Source organism: Nipponia nippon, unplaced genomic scaffold, assembly GCF_047370975.1.
Source record: "Nipponia nippon isolate SJK-2023a ecotype South Korea unplaced genomic scaffold, ASM4737097v1 scaffold_43, whole genome shotgun sequence".
In the NCBI taxonomy this organism is placed as follows: domain Eukaryota; kingdom Metazoa; phylum Chordata; class Aves; order Pelecaniformes; family Threskiornithidae; genus Nipponia; species Nipponia nippon.
This window is the reverse complement of record NW_028262362.1, coordinates 276,076-296,620: the sequence shown is the minus strand read 5'-3', so window position 1 is coordinate 296,620 and position 20,545 is coordinate 276,076. Positions and strand designations below refer to the sequence as shown.

The 20,545-nt window shown below is 65.9% G+C and overlaps 2 protein-coding genes across 5 annotated transcripts in view; one reads left to right on the top strand and one right to left on the bottom strand.

Annotated features, from left to right (window-relative positions):
* Positions 1–232: 232 nt before the first annotated feature.
* Positions 233–6,786, bottom strand: BACE1 (beta-secretase 1). The gene is made up of 9 exons (XM_087778338.1): positions 6,438–6,786; positions 2,788–2,876; positions 2,090–2,306; positions 1,655–1,792; positions 1,413–1,547; positions 1,176–1,277; positions 893–1,042; positions 569–740; positions 233–474 (listed from the first exon to the last, which is right to left on the bottom strand). Exons 1-9 carry the CDS (start codon positions 6,681–6,683, stop codon positions 233–235), a joined length of 1,491 nt encoding a protein of 496 aa, XP_087634464.1. The 5' UTR covers positions 6,684–6,786.
* A 378-nt stretch (positions 6,787–7,164) lies between these two features.
* Positions 7,165–20,545, top strand: part of CEP164 (centrosomal protein 164) — a 31,799-nt gene continuing 18,418 nt past the window's right edge. For 2 of the 4 annotated variants that reach the window (XM_087778237.1, XM_087778236.1), the window contains exons 1-9: positions 7,165–7,417; positions 9,553–9,646; positions 10,020–10,131; positions 10,310–10,517; positions 14,236–14,394; positions 15,258–15,386; positions 15,892–15,969; positions 18,585–18,668; positions 19,113–19,196. In XM_087778237.1, the coding sequence (XP_087634363.1) occupies positions 9,565–9,646; positions 10,020–10,131; positions 10,310–10,517; positions 14,236–14,394; positions 15,258–15,386; positions 15,892–15,969; positions 18,585–18,668; positions 19,113–19,196 (936 nt within the window). In that variant the 5' untranslated portion in view covers positions 7,165–7,417; positions 9,553–9,564. The remainder of the gene's footprint in view (positions 7,418–9,552; positions 9,647–10,019; positions 10,132–10,309; positions 10,518–14,235; positions 14,395–15,257; positions 15,387–15,891; positions 15,970–18,584; positions 18,669–19,112; positions 19,197–20,545) is intronic. The other 2 variants (XM_087778238.1, XM_087778239.1) reach the window with 2 other exon arrangements.

Here is a 20,545-nt window from a genome sequence, read left to right as displayed (position 1 = left end):
TTTCTGCGGGTCCCAGCCGAACGCAGCCCAGGCCTGGGGCTGCCACGGCTGCTGCCGGCCTGCTGGCCCCGACGGGCACCGAGTCCCCCAGGGCCAGGAGGGCCTGGGCTGAGGGTCTGAGCTCCCCAGGCTGCCGCCCTGCCTCCACGCGCCGGCCCCTGGAGGAAGGACCTACCTCTCCCTGCCCTGCTGCCTCACCTGCGGCCCCCGGGGCTGCCCCCGCGCTCCGCCGTCACTTCAGCAAGGATATGTCGTCGGCGAAGTCGTCGTGGTCCCGCCGCAGGCAGTGGAAGCAGCGCCACTGGAACACCATGAGGCAGAGGGGCAGCATGAAGAGGGCGCAGATGGCTGCCATGACGTAGGCGATGGTCATCAGGGTGGACTCGTCCGTCTGCGGGATGTTGTAGCCGCAGTCCTCCATGTTGGAGTGCGGGTAGGGCCCCTCCACTGCGGCCGTCCGAAACTCGTCGTGCACTGCGGGCGGGAGGAGGCAGGGCTCTGGCCACCGCGCTACCGCTGCGCGTCCGCGTCCCCTCCGCCTCTCCCTCCCTCCGGGCCCAGCCCTCACCGTGGCAGGCGCTGACGGCGAAGCCGATACGCTTGCGGGCGCGGTCGAAGACCACGTAGAAGCCCTCCATGATAACGGCGCCCATGACGGTGCCCGTGGAGGACTGGGAGATGGCGAACTTGTAGCAGTCGTCCTGAGAGGTGGCCACGTCCTCCACCGGGCGCAGGTATTGCTGCGGGAGGAGAGGCGCCGTCAGGGCCGGGGCCGGGGCAGAGCTCCCCGGGGCGGGCGGCGGTGCCCGCCCGGCACGGTCCTGCCCACGCGACCAGCTCCAGCCCGCTCTCCAGCTCGGCAGCGGGCAGGGTCTGGCCGGGCCACGCTCACCTGGGGCAGGATGGTGATCCGGAAGGACTGGTTGGTGGCCTCCCCCATCAGGTAGAGGGAGAGGACCGGGAAGATGTGCCACGGGGTGGTGCCGACCTGCCAGCAAACCAGCTGCTCCCCCAGCCAGAAGCCGTCCGGGAACTTCTCCGTCTGCCAGAGGGAAAGGGGAGGTGAGCGAGGCCGCGCCGGGCAGGCAGCAGAGCGGCTCAGGCGGGTGACGGGCAGCCACGCTGCCCGCAGCCCCGTGGGCGCGCCCACCGCGGGAGGGGTGGGTTCCACCGACCGAAGAAGCCGTTTTGATGGATTTCACCGCAGCCTCAAACACCTTCTTCGGCAGCCTGAGGTTGGTGGTCCCGCTGTCCACGATGCTCTTGTCGTAGTTGTACTGGGGGCAGAAGAGGAGGAGTGAGGCGGGCGCAGGACCCCAGCCCCGCTCCCCTCCCGATGCCCCTCAGATCGAAGGCGGACGCCTCCAGCGGCAGCGCCGGCGCGGCGCCCCGGAGGGCAGCTGCCCCCTCACCTCTTTGCAGTCCATGTTCAGGTCCTGCCCGTTGACCTCCAGCTTGACGATGATGACCTCGTAGTACCACTCCTTCCGGATGGGCGTGTACCAGATGTCACCCACGTACAGCGAGCGGTCGATGCCACCGATGATCTGCAGCAGAGACAGCGAGGCGCTGCCGCCACGTGCTGCCAGCTCCGGCCGGGGCGCGCCCCCCGCGGCAGCCCCGCCGGCCGCCCCGCCGGCCGCAGAGCGCTCACCATGCTGCCCCCCACCGACGCCAGGGCCTCCGTCTCGTTGGGCGAGAAGCCTGCCCCGCAAAGCTGGAGGGAGAAGATGTTGGGCACCCGGGTCTGCTTCACCAGGGAGTCAAAGAAGGGCTCCAGGCTGTCGTCGGGCTGGTGGGAGGAGAAAGCAGAGGCAGGTCAGGGATGCGCCCGTGGATCCCCTTCCCCGGGGGCTCTCCGTGCCCAGGGGAGCTCCCCTCACCGGGACCGCTGCGCCCCCAGGGGTCCCGGCTCTGCCTGCTGTCGGAGCGGGGCTCAAGGTCACCGGCACAGCCGCGAGCGGGGCCCCGGGGGACCGAGCAGAGCCAAGGAAAGAGGCAACCGAACCCTGTGCTGGGACAGGGTGCCCGCGCCTGCCGGCGGGGCCAGGCAGAGCTGGGGCCCGGCCGGCTGCGAGCCAGGACTCACCCGGGCGATCTCGGCGTAGGCCAGCCCCAGGATCCCCTCCCAGTTGGAGCCGTTGATGAAGAATTTGTCCGACTCCGTGATGGCGGCAATGTTGGCTCTGACAGTGACGTTGGGGCCGTGGGGGATGGTGACGAGGTCGGTGCCCAGTTCCCCTTCCCACTTGCCCTGGGTGTAGGGCACGTAGACACCCTTCCGCAGGTCGCGGTAGGTGCTGGACCTGCAACGGCGTCCAAGAGCCAGAGTGAGACTGGGGGGGGGGGGGGGGGACACGCATGCGTAGCCGAGCACTGGCAAGCGCAGAGGCGAGGCGTGCCTGTCCCGCAGACCGGCGCGGCCGGGCGAGGACCGCGCGTTTCTCCGCACGCGCGGCTGTCGGGGAGCCCCGCCGTGGGTCGGTGAAGCACCAGGACGGCTCCTTGCAGCCCGGGCCAAGGCTGCCACGGGGCGTGCGGGGGACGAGCCCTGCTGTCGTTCGCTGTGTGCGGCGGCCGGCGGCCCAGACACCCTCTTAAATGTTCTGGGAGGGTGGGCAGGGGCTGAGGGCTCCCTCCCTCCTCCTCCGGGCACAGAAGGACCCTGGAGGCTGGGTCTGGCTGGACCCCCAGCAAGAAGGGAGAGCGCGGCTCCGTGGGGCCGGGGCTGTGTCACGGGCACGAGCAGCGGTGGCTGTGCTCTCTGCGGCCCGCCCGCGTACTCACAGCTGCCGCCGGTAGTATCTCCGGAGGAAGGGGTGAGGCGCAGCTCCCACTGCGAAGTTACTGCTCCCTGTGTCCACCAGGATATTCAGCTGGAGAAGGGAGAGGGAGAGGGAGGCTCGGGACTGCAGCGGGAGCCCGCCGGACCACCCGCCCAGCTCAGCCTGGCACCGCAGGCGAGCGACGCTTTCCCCGTCCCCACGCGCGGCACGCGGCGGCTGCGGTAGCGTGTGCCTCCCGGGCAGCCACGGCCCTGGGTCCCGCCTGGGCAGCCAGCCTGGCTCTGCCCTCCCGGCCGGGGCTGGGGCGCCCCGCTCGCCCCTGCCCGGCAGCCGGGCTCTTTGCCAGCCCCACCGCGGGCTCGGGCTCCCCGGCACAGCCCTGCGCGCTGCTGCCCGGGGCCGGCGGGGCTCAGCCCACCCTACGCGGGCACGAAGGGCCCTCTGCCCTGGCAGCAGCAGAGGCACAGGCAGAGGCCGGGCAGGGAGGCTGCCCTGGTGCCTGGGGGGCAGGAGGGATGCCGCGCAGCAGCGCCGAGCCCCGAGCTGAGCAGGGGCCCTCTTTTGCCGTGCCCGGGGACAGCTCAGAGACGCTGCGCGAGAGGACGCGGCGGTGGAGCAGGAGTCGGCGGCGTCAGGGTGTTGCACGAAAAGCAAACGCTGTCCGGCACCGTGCAAACAGAGCTCTCCTCTCAGCGCTGCCCGGCCTCGGCCCCTGCGCCCGGTGCCTGAAGCCGCAGGCAGGATTCGGCGAGCACCTGGCGGGGCGTCGCGGGGCCGGAGAGAGCAGCAGCAAGACGGGGTGCCCGGGCTCCCCTTGCCAGGAAAGCTAATTCGCTCGCCGAGCTGGTCGGAAGGACTGATGGTACGCGGATTGCTGGGTCCGCTAATCGGCCGTCCGTACGCCGTGCTCCGCTCCCGGTTCTTTTCTGCCTGCGCCCTGGATTACCAGCCCACAGGCAGGGCTTGGCAAACATCCCGCCGACGGGGCCGGGAGCTTGCTAGCCGGCTCCTGCCCCCAGCCGAACCCTGCCTGCGGCCCCGTCCGTGCCACGAGGAGCTGGGGCAGGCGGGTGGGGATTGCTGGGCCGGGAGCAGGGCTCCGCGGGGCTCCGTGGGGCGCCCGGCCATGCTGCGGGCTGAGCTCTGACCTCCAGCCCCGGGGGTGCTTCGCCAGCACCGCCCCAGCCAGCGGCACGCCAGGGCTTCGGCCCTTAATCCGTGGAGTCAGAGGGGAGAGGAAGGAGGTTAATGCGCTTGTGCTAATCGCAGAAGCGCTGGGCTACAGCTGCCCGAGTTTTCTCCCCGGCCCGCTGACGGGGGCCGGCTGCGGGCAGCCTGTCCCGGGCACCCCTTGCCCCAGCCCCGCCACCCTGCCCGCGGCCCTGCGCTGCGCTGGGGGACAGCTCTCCCCCGCCCCCAGGCTGGCTTCTCGCCCATTTCGGGCCACGGGTAAAGATCAGAGCGGCACCTTCGCCCCTCCGATATCGGGCGAGCGCCAAGAGCTGCCGGGCCAGCTCAGCGCCTGCTGCACAGCCCGATCTTCCCCTGGCAACCCGGCACCTGCGCCTCTGCCGCTCCCAGGGCGGCTGTTTGAGCCATCTGCTCCGCACAGCTCGTTCCTGCTGATCCCCGGGGTACCCCGAGGAGACGGGCTTCCCTGGAGAAAGACCTGCTGAGCCGATGCTGCAGGGCGAGGGCGCCGGCGGCAGGGAGGGTTTTTGCTCTCGCCCGGCCGAGAGCAGCGGTTGTGCCGGGGCGGCGAGGCCAGCCGCCGCCACCCGCGCCCTGCCCGCAACCCCTCGGCGGCCAGGCAGCCCCAGCCCGGCTGATCCCCGCCAGGCTGGCGGGGACTACGTGCCTAAGCGACAGCGGGAGCAGTGGCGGGGACCCGCGACGCGCAGGCGCCGTCCCGCTGCCGGGGCTCGCGCAGCGGAGCCCGTGGAGAGGACCCGCATCCTGGGGACTCAGCCCGGATGCCCATTCGGGCCAGGACACGACACGTGAGCCGGCGAGGCCAGGACACGTGGATGCTGTCCGAACCCCGGCCGCCGCTCCCTGGAAGCGACAGCCCCTGCGGGCACCTCGGGCGAAGCAGCGGCTCCGCGAGGCGCGTGCCGCGGCGCTGCGTGCCGCTGCGGGGCGGCGAGCCTCGGCCGGCTCGCAGAGGCACCGAGCCTTCGCCATCTGTCCCGAAGCACCGGCTCCCGCCGCTCGGCTCCCGCCCTCTTCCCCGCCGGTTTAGGCATCGGCCGGTCCTGGGGAGCCTGGCGCCGGCGTACCCAAATGCTAACGGTCGCAGCGCGCGAGGGCAATTAACTGCTGGCGGTGACTTCGCAGCGCGGCGCAGCTCAGAGCCAAAATCAGAATAAAGAAACAAGAATAAAGAAATAGAATAAAGAAACGGAATAAAGAAACTTCCTCGCCGGCACCGGGAAGGTGAAAGGGAAGGTGAGGAGGGAGATGGGCCGGCGGGGGAGCGCGGGGTGCCCCCGGGCGTGCCTGTGAGAAGGACGCAGGCACCCCCACGGACAAACATCCCCCCGCGCCCCGATCTCCTGCATGTGCCCAGCCACGCTCTTTCATCCGAATCTTTTAATTCCCTTACGACGCCTGGAGGGATTTTGCTCCGGCGCGCGCGCACGTGCACGCACACGTTCCCATCTGGAAGGAGTCCAAGGCTGGAAGCTGCTGCCCGAAAGGGTGACTGGTTCCGAAGCGCACGAGCGCCTGGGAACAGGTGGTTCGCATGGAAATTATCTGGCAGCTGCGACACGTGGCAGATCCCAGGCAAAAGATGATGAAATCGCATTTAAAACTAGATTTTAGAAATCATCTCCTCCTTTTTTTCCCCAAACGTACCCTGCCGGAGCAGAGCATAAATCCCAGGCACACAGGGCCAACACGAAACCGGACCCAGAGACCCGATTTCTGCGGCGGAGGCGTTACGCCCCCGTCTGCGGTTCCCGTCTTGCCTGCGTCGCTCTCTCCCGCCAGGCGTGCGGAGCCGTGCTGGGCACCCGGGACGGAGCCGGCTCTCGGGGCAAAGCCAGCCTTTCTTCCCGACTCCGCCGGGGCGCCGGGAGCCCTGGCAGCGCCAGGCCACGCGGAGGGCGGCAGGCGCGCGGGAGCCCGGCCACGCTGCGCTGGAAGGAACGCGGGCCCCGAGCTGGCCCCCTCGGCCCCGCGGGCCGGCGTCGCTGCTGGCGGCGGCGGGTACGAGCGCAAAAGGATTCGGCAGCGGGAACCCCCGCCATCCCACCCGTAAAGGAGGGGAGGCGCGGGTCCGCCCTGGGCAGACGGTGCCACGTGCCTGAGCCGGGCGGCGCGGCTCCCGGGACGCGGGGGACGCTGGCACACGGCCGGAGCAGAGCCCGCGCGGCGCCGACCTCCACGACGTCCCCAAGAAAAGCCAGCTCTCCCAGATCCGCCCGGGCGCGGCGCGCGGCTCAAGGCGCCAAGCGCGGCTGGGCCACGTGCATCCCTCGTGCCCGCACGTGGCGGCCCCGGGGCCGCGCGGCGCTCCGGCAGCCGGGCGCGCCGCGTCGCCGGCCCGCTCGCCCCGCCGGCCCCCGCCCGCCGGCGACCTCGGGCTCCGGAGGGACCGGCCCCGCCGCCCCCCGGGCGGGGGGGTCCCCTTCGGCGGCAGCCTACCTTCTGCGGGGGGCTGCCCACCGTCATCTCCACGTAGTAGCCCTGCCCGGACTTGCCCCGCAGGTTGTCGATCATCTCCACGAAGCTGCCGCCCCGCTCGGCCTCCTCCGGCGCCCGGCGCTCCCGGGGACCCGGCGGCAGGGCCGCGCCGCCCCGCAGCGGCAGCCGGATGCGCGGCGGGGCCGGGCGGGCGCGCAGGGCGGCCGCCCCCAGCCAGAGCAGCAGCCAGGGCCAGGCGGCAGCCATCGCCGCAGCCCCGCCGGCGGCTCCCCGCCCCGAAAGCGCTCCTCCCTAGCGGGCCCGCAGCGCCCCGCGCCTCGGCCGGGCGGCCGCGCCGGGGCCGAGCGGGGCGGCGGGCATGGCGGCGCGGAGCTCCCCGCCCCGGAAAGCCCGCCCGCGCCCGCCGCCCCGCCGGCGGAAGCGCTTGCGGCCGCGGCCCGGCCCGGCCCCGCCGCGGATCCCCGGCCCCGGCCGCGGGCCAGGCCCAGCGGCGGCGGCGGCGGCGGCGGGCGGGGGGGGGGCGCGGCGGGCCCGGGCCGGGGCGGGCGGCGGGCTCGGCAGACGCGTCGCCATGGGAACGCGCGGCGGGGCCCCGCCCCGCCCGGACTACAGCCCCCGGCAGGCGCCGCCGCCGTCACGCGGCCCGGCCAATCCGGTTCCCGACCGTTACCCCGCCGCCCAATAGCGCGGAGGCGGGGGTGGGACCTGCCGTTGCTAAGGGCGCCGCGAGCCGGAAACGGTTAAACGGCGGCGGCGGCTCCTCCGGCGGCGGCGGCGGCTCCTCCGGCTCCGGCTCCGGCTCCGGCTCCGGCTCCGGCTCCGGCTCCGGCTCCGGCTCCGGGGCCCGGCTGTCGGAGGAGGAGGCCGGCAGCCTGCAGTGCGCCGCCCCGCCTCGGCTTCCCCTCCCCCGGAGCGCCGGGTCCCGGCTGTGCGTGCGCTCCGCGGCTTCAGCTGCCTGCGCCTCCGCAGCGGCGGAACGGGTGAGAAGGGGCTTCTTCGCCTTTTTTTTTACTTTCTGTCCTGTTACTCAAAGCTGTTTCTCTTCCTCGCTCGGCTTCGGGCCGGCGGGGCCGCAGCCGCGCGAGCGCTTTAATTGCGGGTGGCCCCCCGCCCGCCCCGGGGTGCGGTCCGGCCCCCCCCCCCCCCCCCGCCCCGGGGTGCGGTGCGGCCCCCCCCCCCCCTCCGCCCGCCCCGGGGTGCGGTGCGGCCCCCCCCCCCCCCCCCCCCTCCGCCCGCCCCGGGGTGCGGTGCGGCCCCCCCCCCCTCCGCCCGCCCCGGGGTGCGGTGCGGCCCCCCCCCCCCTCCGCCCGCCCCGGGGTGCGGTGCGGCCCCCCCCCCCCCCTCCGCCCGCCCCGGGGTGCGGTGCGGCCCCCCCCCCCCTCCGCCCGCCCCGGGGTGCGGTGCGGCCCCCCCCCCCCCCCCCCTCCGCCCGCCCCGGGGTGCGGTGCGGCCCCCCCCCCCTCCGCCCGCCCCGGGGTGCGGTGCGGCCCCCCCCCCCCCCTCCGCCCGCCCCGGGGTGCGGTGCGGCCCCCCCCCCCTCCGCCCGCCCCGGGGTGCGGTGCGGCCCCCCCCCCCCCCCCCTCCGCCCGCCCCGGGGTGCGGTGCGGCCCCCCCCCCCCCCCCCGCCCGCCCCGGGGTGCGGTGCGGCCCCCCCCCCCCTCCGCCCGCCCCGGGGTGCGGTGCGGCCCCCCCCCCCCCCTCCGCCCGCCCCGGGGTGCGGTGCGGACACCCCCCCCCCTCCGCCCGCCCCGGGGTGCGGTGCGGACCCCCCCCGCCCGCCCCGGGGTGCGGTGCGGCCCCCCCCCCCCGCCGGAGTGCGGCCCCTTCGCCGGAGTGCGGCCTCTCCTCCCGCCCCCCCGGGGTGCAGACCCCCTCGGGGTGAGGTGCACACGCAGTTCCAGGGGCGAGGAAAGGGGCCGCAGCGGAGGGGAAGGCGAGGGGCGGCCCCCGGCCACCCCTGAGGCTGACGAGGAAAGCAGAGGCGTGCGTTGAGCATTTGGGGGGTTTCGGGGTGAAAGCTGGCCTGAGCTCGTCCTTGCGCTGGGTTTGCGCGGCGGGACTGGACGGGAAGGCCCTGTCCCCGCTCCTGCCGCTCCTCGTGCTGGGAGCCTGCTGGGCCACCTGGCCTGCGTGAGGCTAAGGTGGCGGTGCCGAGCCGCGGCGGGGGCGGCTGGGCTGGGGAAACTGACTTGCGCCTGCCTCAGCCCGTGGTGAACGGGGTGTAAGGGCTCAGCTGCGCAGGGCCGCCCGCCGTCTTTGAGCTAAATAGCGAAGCTCCGGAGGTGGGACACGTTGAATTAGGATCCTTTGAGAGCTTCCGAAAGGTCCCCTGGGAAGGCGAGAGGGGCCGGGGCGAGCCGGCTGCGGCGGGAAGCTGCCTCGTCCCTGGGCAGCGCGGGTTCAGCCCAGGGACTGCCCTCGAAAAGCTGGGCTGCGCTCTGGGAAACACGTCTTCTCCCTTTCTCGTTTCGCCTTATGTTTGGCCTGTTTAAAAAGTCCCCAAAGCAAGCGCTCATCTCCTCTGCAGGAGCCTAAAAGCGGCGGGCTCCGATTGTGACTCCTGTGCCGCTTCAGCTCCGCTCCCTCTTCCCGCGGCCCCCGCGCGGCGCGCGCGGAAGGGCTTTGATTCGGCTTCGCCGTAAGCAGAGCGGAGAGCTCTGCCCTCTTGCGTGTTTTCCGTCCTTGGGAGGGTGCCGAACCGCAGAGCGGAGGGCTGCTGGCTGTGCAGGTGTATCCCAGCGGCGCGCAGGTGGGCTCCATCTCCTCGTTGCCAAATGAACAAAGCCTGAAGCAAAACCCAGTTCCAGCAGCTTCTACCCTTTGTAGGGAAGGGGGGGAAACGCGCGTGGAAATAACGTGCCATTTCTCCTCTCTTTGCGCTCTTCGTTCGCTTTGAGCCGTGTCCTCCCGCCTTGACCAGAATCCATCAGTTCTGGCCGCCTTCGCTCTTTGCCCTTCCCGTCTGCACCCGCCCTCGGCAGCCCCTGGCTCCCCTGCACCGCCCCGGTGCCGAGGACCCCGCGGGGCTCTGCCACGCGCCGGGCGACGAGGAAGCTTTATTTCTGCCGGCGCGCGTTCGATCGTTGTGATCTGCCTTACTCCTCCGTGCTGCCAGGTGCCGGGAGCCATGGCGGGATCGATGGTGCGCATCGGGGACCAGCTCATCCTGGAAGAAGACTACGACGAGACGTACATTCCCAGCGAGCAAGGTAACCGATGCCTGGCCTCCCGGGAGCCGCGACGAGGGATTCAAGCGCGCGAGCCGCTCCTGGGCGTATTGAGAAAACGGGAATCGGGGAGAGCGTGGGGGGAGAGGGCAGGATAAATGGGATTTTGTAGAAGGCGGAGCTGAAAAATTAGCTGTCTGGTTGCGAAGATAAATGCCGTTTGCCAGTCTTCCTCCCTGCTTTACCGGCCTGGCAGGACGTGCTTGCTGACCCAGGGCTGTCTCAGCAGCTTTGAGCAGCTTCCTCTCGGGATCGGGGTTTCCCCGTGCGCCCGTTGCTTTAGCCGAGGAGGTTGCCTTTATTGTGTAGTGCCCGGTGTAGACCGTCGCCACAGGTCCCTCTTCCGTTTTCCTAGAAATCCACGACTTTGCACGGGAGATCGGCATCGACCCCGAGAAGGAGCCGGAGCTGATCTGGCTGGCCAGGGAAGGCATCGTGGCCCCGTTGCCACCCGAGTGGAAGCCCTGGTGAGAGCTCTGTCGGCAGCTGCCCTCGGAGGCTCCTGGCCTCCCTGCCCTTCCCCTGCTCTGGGCTGCCCGCGTGGGCAGGGGACCGGCTGGCCGGGGGGGCTAATGCCACAACAGGGGGGCTTCCTGCGGGCGGGGAAGTACCGGGCTCGCTCTTCACGCTGTTTTTGCCACGCAGCCAGGATATCACCGGCGATATCTATTACTTCAACTTTGCCAACGGCCAGTCCACGTGGGACCACCCCTGCGACGATCGCTACAGGGAGCTTGTCGTTCAGGAGCGAGAGAAGCTGCTGGCACGCGGCAGCTTGAAAAAGAAAGAGAAGAAGAAAGAAAAGAAAGAGGAGGCAGACAAGAAGGAGAAGCAGTTGCTGAAGCAACCCACCGTGAGTAGGCTCTGCTGCTTGCAGTGCTCCCGGGGAGGAGGAGCGGGCTGGGCGGAGGATGAACGCGGGGCTGTGAATTAGGGGCTGACCCCGTGCTCTTGCTGCTTCGGGATGGGAACAGCGACCCCCTGGCAAGGGATCCTGTTCAGTAAGGTTGCGAGTGGGATGAAAATCCCACAGAAGTGGGGTCGCGAACCCACAGAAGCTGGCGAGCTTGGCTTTCGAAGGACGCGCCTGGCGCGGGCGTGCCGCAGCCCTGCGATGCTAGAGCTGAGGGGGGAGATGGCCCAGACCAGAGAAGCTGCAGGGAGTTAGGGCAAAATAGAGGAGAAGGTGAAGGAGCAGGTGGGAATGAGGTCCTTTGTGACGGCCCTTCCGTTGTAAGCGTTTCTGGAGACCTGAGGGGTGAAGTTTTGCTTCCAAGGTAATTTTCAGGGGAAAATGGGCAAAACCATCCTGCTGGAGGCCACGTAAGCAGATGTGGCGTTAGTTTTAGTGGTTTTCCTAAAGCTCAGGAGGTAGCTTGAAAGAGCCTTTGTTCGAGGCCTTCCTTGCGTGGCAAACGCTGCACAACTCGCACCTTGTTTTAGTTTTGCAAGGACGCGAAGTGCCTTCTGAACCCAAAACCAAGTGATGGGCGGTAACTCAAGCGGGATGGCAACGTGAAATACAAAATCATCCTTCGTTTTGGCTCTGAGACTCTGTGTAGTAAGCACGCTACAAAGTCAGTCTTTTCCCTGGAGGTCCCACGCTCTAAACTGGGGGGGGAATAGCTTATTCAGCTATTTTTAGCTTAATTTAGCTTGCTGAATCTCAAGTCCCGGAGTGATTGAGTTGGTTAAGGTGATAAGAAACCGTAAGTTGCGGTCAGCTCTCCTGCCGCCGTGGCCAGTACCTCGAGAAAGGGGCTCTCTTCCCTCTCAAAGGAAAGAAAAATGGGAAAAAGTGTTTGAGCTTTCCCAGACGAGGGCAGGAGCAGTCCCAGCGGCTGCAGGCCGTTGGTTGGCAGGTGGGCGCAGTACCGACTTGTCTGAGCGCAGTTTGGTCCCTGGGCTGCTGCTGTTGTTGTCTTAGGAGGTGAAGGCGATCGGGGGCTGGAGCACCTCTGCTGTGAGGACAGGCTGAGAGTTGGGGTGGTTCAGCCTGGAGGAGAGAAGGCTGCGGGGGGACCTTGTAGCAGCCTCCCGGTGCCCGAAGGGGGCCTGCAAGAAGGCTGGAGAGGGGCTTTTTCCGAGGGCATGCCATGACGGGACAGGGGGTAATGGCTGTAAACTGAAAGAGGGCAGATTTAGATTATATATAAGAAGAAATTCTTTACTGTGAGGGTGGTGAGGCACTGGCACAGGGTGCCCAGAGAAGCTCTGAAGCCTTGTGCTCCAGCCCCTGCCCCAGCCTCGCTGCCCTGCTCTGGCCACGCTCCAGCCCCTCCATGGCCGCCTTGGGGTGAGGGGCCCAGCGCTGAGCACGGCATTCGAGGGGCGGCCTCCCCAGTGCCCAGCACAGGGGCACCATCCCTGCCCTGCTCCTGCTGGCCACGCCGTTCCTGACACAAGCCAGGATGCCACTGGCCCTCTTGGCCGCCTGGGCACGCTGCTGGCTCATGTTCAGCGGCTGTCGACCAGCGCCCCCAGGCCCTTTCCCGCCGGGCAGCTCCCAGCCGCTCCTCCCCACGCCTGCAGCGGTGCCTGGGGTTGCTGTGCCCCCAGTGCAGGACCCGGCCCTGAGCCTTGCTGCCCCTCACCCCGTGGCCTGGGCCCATCGCCCCAGCCTGGCCAGGGCCCTCTGCAGGGCCTCCCTGCCCTCCGGCAGATCGACGCTCCCGCCCGACTGGGTGTCCCCTGCAAACTGACTGAGGGTGCCCTCCATCCCCTCGTCCAGGTCATTGATAAAGATATTAAACAGAATGGGCCCCAGTACTCGGCCCTGGGGATCACCCCTGGTGACCGCCCACCAACTGGGTTTAACTCCATTCACCGCCACTCTCTGGGCTTGGCCATCCAGCCGGTTTCTTACCCAGCAAAGAGTACGCCCGTCCAAGCTGGGAGCAGCCAGTTTCTCCAGGAGAATGCTGTGGGAAAGGGTGCCAAAGGCTTTACTAAAGTGCAGGCAGACGGCACCCGCAGCCTTTCCCTCCTCCACTGAGCGGGCCACCTTGTCGTAGGAGACCAGGTCAGTCAAGCAGGACCTGCCTTTCACAAACCCACGCTGCTCCCTCTGGGAATAGCTGGACCCTTTTGCTCTGTTTTGCCCAAACTTTTTCCCCCTGTTGCCTATCGCAGGATCCTGCCCTTCCCTGGGAAGAACGTTCCAGGCCGTTTTGTCTTTGTCCATGAGTAATTGCTTCAATTTAATCAAACTTAGCCACTCTCCCGTTCTGAAGAAAAAAATGAACGGAAAGGTCGCCGTGTGTGATGTTAATGAACCGCTTTGCTCTGCTGCTGCTGGCGGCCCGCTGCGGCTCCGCCAAATGGCTAGCTCGGGTTTCTAATGACCAGCGCGGGGTGGCGCCCGGTTAGCTGATAGGGACTCGGACTATAAATACCAGATAAACTGCGGGTTATCCTGAAGGTTGTAATCAGCCCGGTGGAAGTGAGTTTATCTTTGCTGAAGGACAGCTCACACCCTCTGCTCCGTACGTGTAGTTGATGGCCATCTATAGAAAATAATTAGTCAAGCCCAGAAGGTGTGATTTCTTCTGTTGCCGTTGCTGTGGCGCTGACTTGGCGGAAGGAGGATCGGCGTATATCGGCTCCCTCTCCCCATCCCTCGGCGTGCGGGTGAATTAACTCTGTTTGCAGTCTGTAATCTCGTATGGGCGCAGAGTGCAGGAGCTGTGATTTCTGAACGCACGCGTGCGCCGCTGAAGCAACAGCCCGCGGCCGTGCTGGCACGCTACGAAAAAATCCTGGCGTAGGTGTGCTTCTAGCGTAAGCTGTGCGGTGTGCGGCAGGGCGAGGCTGCTGGGGCGGGCAGTTCCGCGAAGCCCCACAGAAGGACCCCGTTGCTGGGTGAGGATAACTGGCGATGTCGGGCGTGCGTCGCGCAGAGGTGGGGGTGCTGGAGGGCTCCCGGGGCTCTTGCTGCGCTTTGAAAGGGAGAGGTGTGTTCAGGAGCCCCTTACTGCTGCAGCAGAGCTGCTTTGCACTGCTCGTGCCTTTTCTGCTGGTGCAAGGTGAGGAAGCAGCCTGGGTTTCGGTCTGCGAGGAGGCGGTAGTTGCAGCTTGTGGAGAGTAGGAGGCTCCTTGCCATCGGAGTGGTTTCTGCTTCACGGTTTCACGCCGTGCGGAGTCGCAGGGCAAACGGAGGCGAAGCTGCCCGGTTTGCCTGGGGTGCGAGTTGGTAAGAGCCCTCCCAGAGGGTGCTGCGAGGGGGTACGCGCAGCTGCGTCGGCTCCCGTGGCGGCCGTCCTGCCCTCGCTTTGGTTTTGGGGTGATGCCCGCGGATTTTCCGAATCGCCTCGCTGCTGTCGAGTGAATCGCTGTATTCAGATGGGTCTTTGGAGGACGAAACGCGCGAGTAAATCAAACCGCTGTTCCTTATGCATCTCGTGGGTGGGACTGCTGGGCGCGGGGTCTCACAGGCAGTTCTTCAGCGGTGGTGGGTTCAGCGTCAGCAGACAGCGTTCGCCCGGGGGAGCGGTTTCTCCCTTTCTGAAGTCAGGAGCGTAAGCCCGTGCGCCTGTGCTCTCCTGTCAGCGAGTCCCTTCTGCACGCTCCAGTCCGCAGGCACCCTGCTGGCACCCGTCCAGGCGCCCCTGGGGAACCTCGCTCCGCTGCGTGGCCTCGCGGCCTCCCCGGCCGGCGGCCTCCGCGCCTCCCTCAACTCGGACGCGGGCAGCTCGGCGGACTCCAGCCTCGCGGCCAGAGGAGGAACGCGGGTAAGGCCGCAGCTTCTCGGGGAGCGGGCCCTGGAAAGCGCGCTCTGCACGAGGTCGCAGGCGTGGCGGCGCTTCGAAGCTTAAATGACAGTATTTGTGACCTCTCGTCGGTTTTGGGATACTTTTGTCTGTTGAAAAGCCACTTCCCTACTCTGTTTTTTGTTTCTTTTGCTGTTTCTAGGGACCCCAGTGCTAAATTTGTGGTGAGCTTTCTTCTGCTACGTTTAGCAGATTTAAAGACAGAATTGTTTCAATTACTGTTGGGGGAAAAAAGTCCGTTAAGTTCAGTTTTTTTGTAGAGCCTTAATTTGTGTCCCAATGAAGCATATGGTACAGGTAACGTAATCTACTAAATAATAGCTTCGCTCAACTCTTGGCTGAGAATAAGCAAATGTAAAGAAGAGTTTTCTGGATGAACGTAAGACTTGCAATCCTGTCGCGTGATCGTTTATAGAAAGTGACCTTTGGGTCAACCAACCAACCAACCAACCAGTCGACTGGTAACAATGTGATCTTTTAAAGGAAAACAAAACAATAGGTGTGGGAAACGTTACAGCTCGGCACCTCGGCTGAAGGTGTTCCCCTCGCTGAGGGAAGCCTGGGGACTTCAGACATTTTGTTTTATTACGAAGCAGCGTTTTGAGGCGCAGGCGGGTTTTGCAGACGTGCTCCTATGGGACAGGAGCCCCTCTGGCGTAAGGAAAGCCTGGCCTGGTAAAGAACGCGTCGCCTCCCGACTGGACGTGGCTCCAGCAGAGCGAGGGCAGCGGCGTAACCCCGCTGCCGGCCGGCGTCGCGGTGGGTTTGCATCTTCCCTTTCTCCTCGGCTGTCCTCTCACCTCCCTTTCTTTTTGTCTTCGCAGCCTGCAGAGAGCTGTAAGCCCACCAGCCAGACCAAGAAGTTGCTGGGCTTGGTCTGTGAAGAGAAGAGTTCCCTGAACACAGCGGCCGTAGATAAAGGGAGAAACGAAGAGGAGGCAAGCGAGGACGAGGTAGTTTGCGCGCCTTGGCTCTCAACGCCTGTCGGTGACCGTAGCGCGTGAGGCCTCGGAGTGAAAAGCTGCGCCGCTCCCCGGGAGCAGCTGATTGACCGTGGCTGTGCCGTTTGACTCTGGGCCTCCGTTTGTGCTGAACTTCCCCTGGGTGCTGTTTGGGCACCAAAAAGCGTCTAACCCTGTTTTCTCCTTGTGCTCCCTGTGAACCAGGATCTGCCACCATGTATTTCTGAAAGGAATAGATGCCAGGCTGGATGGGGCTCTGAGCAAGCTGATGGGGTTGAAGGTGTCCCTGCCCATTGCAGGGGGGCTGGACCAGATGGTCCCTTCCGTCCCAAAGCGTTGCGCGGTCCTGTGAACTGGCCGTAGGCGTATTGCCTTGGCGTGCTGCTACGGCTCTGCTGCCGTACTTCGCTGATCAGGAACCCCCAGTTCCTCCTGCGTAGCCTGGGGGGTTGCAGAGGGAACTCAGTGTTGGCCATCTCGTTTTTAATACCCTTAGAGTCTCCGTGGGACAGCAAGACTGTTCAAAAACCTGCACGTGGACGTCGGCGCCCTGGGAGGCATCTTGGACACTGAGGTAGGAACGTGGGCGATGTGGGGCGGGCAGGAGAGGAGCCGCGGCGCCGCCCAGGCAGCGCCTGGGCTGGGGGGCGAGGGCGCAGGAGGGGGGCCCGAGGTTTCGCCTCTCGTTTATGGGCAGGCACAACCCGGGGCAGGGCTGGGGGGTGAGGGGGCGGACGAGGAGCCAGGTGCAGTCCGCAGGGGACACCGGCGTGGGCGTCGAAGGCGGGTTTGGGCTTGAAGGAGAATGCTTGCCGTCTGGGAGATGGGACTGGAGGGGACGGCGTCTTTGCACAGCGTGGGGCTTTGTTTCTTGCCGAACGAAGAAAGAGCGGGACTTAGAGCCACATAGGTGCGATGGATAAGCTGGGAACGTACTCTGGCAACGCCATTCTCGCGCTGTCGCTCGGTCCCGCGAGAATCTCAGAAGCTTCCACGTGGCCCGCGCGTGGCCGCTTCTCCGTGGCAACCTAAAACCTGTTCTCTTTGCGCTGCTGATGAATTCCACGGCTCAGACGGAGCGCCAGCAATGAGTGCGGTACGCAGGCGTTCCGCTTTCCCCACGGGCGCGCGCTCTGCCTGCGCTCTCTTAGCCGCGATCCGGCTGAAGATGACAAGGGCGCAATGGGAAGCGCGTCGCGAGCGGCTCTGGTGGCTTGGCCCGACTGTTTGCGCTGACGTTAATCCTTCCTCGCCGCTTTGAAAACTCTGTTCCGGTACCTGAAAGGCAAATTAATTTCTTTTAAAGCGTTTTATGGTATTTCCTTTATGCTCTTCGCAGCATATGACAATTAAGCTGTAAAGGGCTTTGCCGGAGAACCCACTCGCGGTGCTGGGCAGAAACTGCCAAGGCTTATGCGAAAGCAGAGGTGAAAAAGAAAGGCCTGCCTCTCTCCTCTCCAAACGGCGAGCCGTCTGTCAGGGTCCAGTTCGTCACCGAAAGGTTAACGTGTCCAGCCACAAAGAGCTCTCTTGGCACTTCGGTGCCGCGGCAGGGCTTCAGGAATCTATTATGAACCGGCAATTGCCGGCCAGCAGCCAGGCTCCGTTAACCCTCGTGGGCAATATCTTAGTCCTGACAACGTATTAGTGCCCCGCTGGAAAACAGAATTCGCTTGTAGCGCCGTGAGATGGCAGCAGCAAAGCGTTCCTGCGAGCGAGCCGCAGCCCAAGCCCTTCTCCGGCTTCCTTGCAAAAGGGAGGGGAGGGAAGGGTTTGCGTAGCGAGCCCTGCAGGGGAGGAAATCTGAGCAGCGATGGGGTGAAGCGACGAAAAAACCGGCTTCGCGTAGCCCGTGGGTCGGGGTCGAATACCTGCGTTCAAAGAAAAGCAGCGTGTGGTTGTAGTGACCTGCGGAGACGCGAGGACGCTGGGCGAGAGCGGAGGCTGTGTTGCAGGTGGCGGGAGGCTCTGGGAGAGAGGGAGGAGAGACGGAAAGAAATGCTGCCCCCTCAGTGGGCTTTTCTGGAGTTAAGTGGGGAGAAGGCACTGAAAACGAACCCCCCGTCAGGCGCCGGAGAACTCCTCGAGGCGTGAGGTCTATGTGGAGCGTGCTCTGGGAGAGAGGGCCTCTTCTGGGCAGCCTGGTTTGCCTGGCTGCCGGTGGGGTTCGCTCTGGCCTGAGCCCGGCTCTCTTGCCTTCTGAATCCCTGTGGTGGAATAGCTGCCGCAGACTCGTGAGACTCTGCTCTAAAATGCAGAAGGGCTTTGGGACGCTGCTGGAGGGGGCACGAGGAGGAACAGGTCTGGAAGCGCCTCTGGGTGCCTGGGGAGAGGGTCCCACGGCAGCAGAAGCGATCCCCCGCCGCAGCGCTTGAGCTCGGGAGGTTTCGTGCTCTGCCTTCTGTACAGGCGCAGCTCCGGGTAAACACCGGGAGCCAAGGGGGTCCTTCGTGTGGTGGGAAGTCACCACGCGAGGCTTCTTCACCAGATGGAGACGTGTGAAAGGGAGCCGTCCCTGTAAATAAAGGTTGCGCGACACACTTGTGCGTTACCGCGGAGATGTATGCGCGGGAAGCCGTGCCGCTGGTTCCCAGGAAACAAAGACCTCCGTGAAACACCAGCGCAGGGGTGGCCGGTGACAGGGGAGGAACGGCCGCTGTGTTCACGGGAGAGCGTGGCTGGGAACGGCCGTAGCGAGCCACGGCACTCGTTAACGGGTAGCGTTAACAAACGTTTTGTCTGTATCAGTCCCTGAAATAGGGTTCTGCCAGCTAAAGAAATTATTCTGGGATGTTCTAGTAACTGAGGTAAACTTGCCGGGAGAGCAGTCTTTTTGTGTGCCCAGTATTGCCGGGTACGTGGGTGCATGGGGTTGTGGTGCAGAGGTCCACGCGGAAGGAGCAGAGGACAGTGAGCAAGTGCCCGTTAGCAGGGATGTTTGAAGAGCGCTTCTCTGCCCTCCCCAGTCCCATCTCCATCTCTGCGCTTTGTCTCTGTGAAGTGGCGTTTTTGTGCTTGTCTCGGGGTCACACCCTTAGTGTTTTTCCTGGGATATTCAATCGCCTTTTCTTCCCTGCGTTAGAGCGGCCAGATTTGTCTTCCCAAGATCAGTTGTCACCTCGCTGGAAAGGCCTAGGTGAAGCTGCGGGGGTGAGGCACGTACGGGCTGTAACGCACGTCTCCTTTCAGCTTTCAAAGGCATCGGAGAGCAGCGGCGGTGGGGAGGACTTGCAAGTTTCCAACCGCTCGGACCGGGAGCTGCTGCAGCCGATGGTGAGTCACTGGAAGCTCCTTGTCCCCTGTCCGTGGGCTTCGCGTTCCTCTGGGAACGTGCAGCCGGGTAATGCTGTCCCCACCTCGTGCAGTCCGCCTGCCCCGCTCCTCGGCTGCGAAGCGGTGACCTTACGGCTGTGGCACGGGCCGGCCCCACTCGCTGCTGCTGCTCAAGCCGCCAACAGAGCCGTCCGTCCATCTGCCTGCCTGCAGTACGGACAGGACCTCTGCTTGGACGTGGGGCCGAGTCTTTGTGTAGCCATCTCCCGTGTCCTGTAAACCGTTCTGATGTTCAGATGCCCAGTGCTGCAGAAGGCTGGCTGTCAGCAGGGCAGTGAGCGTGGAGGCCCAGCCGTGTCAGGATTTTGGCCTAACCTGTCAGGATCTCGGGTAAAACCTGTGCGTGCTCATCAGACACGGATCCTTTTCTGCTTCCTTCTTTAGGACCTGGCTTTCCAGAGTCGGCTTTTGGAGCAGGTACTGGACGCGGGGGTTCTGTCTCCTGTTCTGGACCGCCCCACGTGCAAGGTAAGTGCTGTATATGTGCTCGGGGACGGAGCTGTGAATAGCCGGGGTAGAATACTGTATTGTGGCGTACTAATGGCAGGACGGTGGTGTCGGCAGAACGGCTTTGCAGAGGCAAGCAGAAGCGGCGCGTTCAGCGCCTGCCTGCGGCAGGGCAGGGATTAGAGCAGCGCTCTTGTTTTCTCCGCGGAGGCGAGGCGCAGGTAGCTGCGCAAGCGACGCACCCTTTAGCAGAGGCGGCTTGCGAGGGGCGCATCTAAGCTGGTGCGTGCTGGAGGTCGTGGAGATCCTCCTGCTGAGGTCCCTTGGGCACGGCGCTGTGCAGGGGGAGGAGACGGCCTGCGAGCTGTCATCCTGCTCTCCTGTGGCCGCAAGACCGGCTTTGTATTGCGGGCGTGCGAGATTTCCTGGGTGGCGTGCAGCCGGGCGTCTGGGCAGGACGGCACGCTAGGCTGTTTGCGGTACTGGGACTGCTGGGGATGCTGAGGCAGCAGGAGGGGCGGTAATTTCACAGGCAAGGCTTAAAACCAGCCCTCGGTCCCCGCGGGCAGGTGCCGTCTTCGCCTCCTCGAATGTGCCCAGAGGTTCCCGCAGCCCGCGGTTCCTGGCGAGGGGCCGCCCTCCCGGGAAGGGGCGCTGGGCAGGAGAGCAGCGCTGGCCCGTGCCTGGGCTCAGCAGCGTTCCCCGGGGCCTGGTTATCCCCGTTCCCAGGGAGCTCTCATTCTCCATTTGCCTGGCTTCTCTCCTTTCGCAGGCAGCAGTTACAGAGCCTGTTTTGAGCCAGGAGACGTTTGCCGAGCTCCTCGGTTCTGGAGAACTGAAGTCATCGTTTTCCAGGGGGCAGGAGGGAGGCTGGGAGGGGGAGCCGCCTGGGCGAGCTCTGACCAGGCTGATGTGACGGAAGGTGACAGCGCTTGCAGGGAATCCTTCTGCTCTTTGCTCCGCTGGACGCTTGCAGAAATTACTGCTGGTTTAATCCTGCCTTATTTTGACCCTGCTCCACGGTACTCTCCCGCGTGGCGCGGGCTGAGCCCACCTGCTGTTGCTGTGGTCCCCAAGAGCGTCCCGACGGGCCGCTCTTCTGGGGGCCAGAAGCCTCCGCAGGGAGGGCGAGCCCTTACGGCTCGGTCAGCCGGGGCCGGCAGCTCGAGGAGGGAAGCTCTTCCCCTCCCCAGGCGAACGGCGCGGTGCGCGCTCGCGTGCGCCTGCTGCGGGGACGGAGGTGCCCGGAGCTGGCAGGTGGGAGAAGGAGCAGCTGGCTAGTTCGTATCCGAATATTTGCTGTTTGTATTTCAAGTATTTACTACGTCATAAGTAAGCCAACCGTAGTGGCTCAGGGTGCGTTCCCGAGG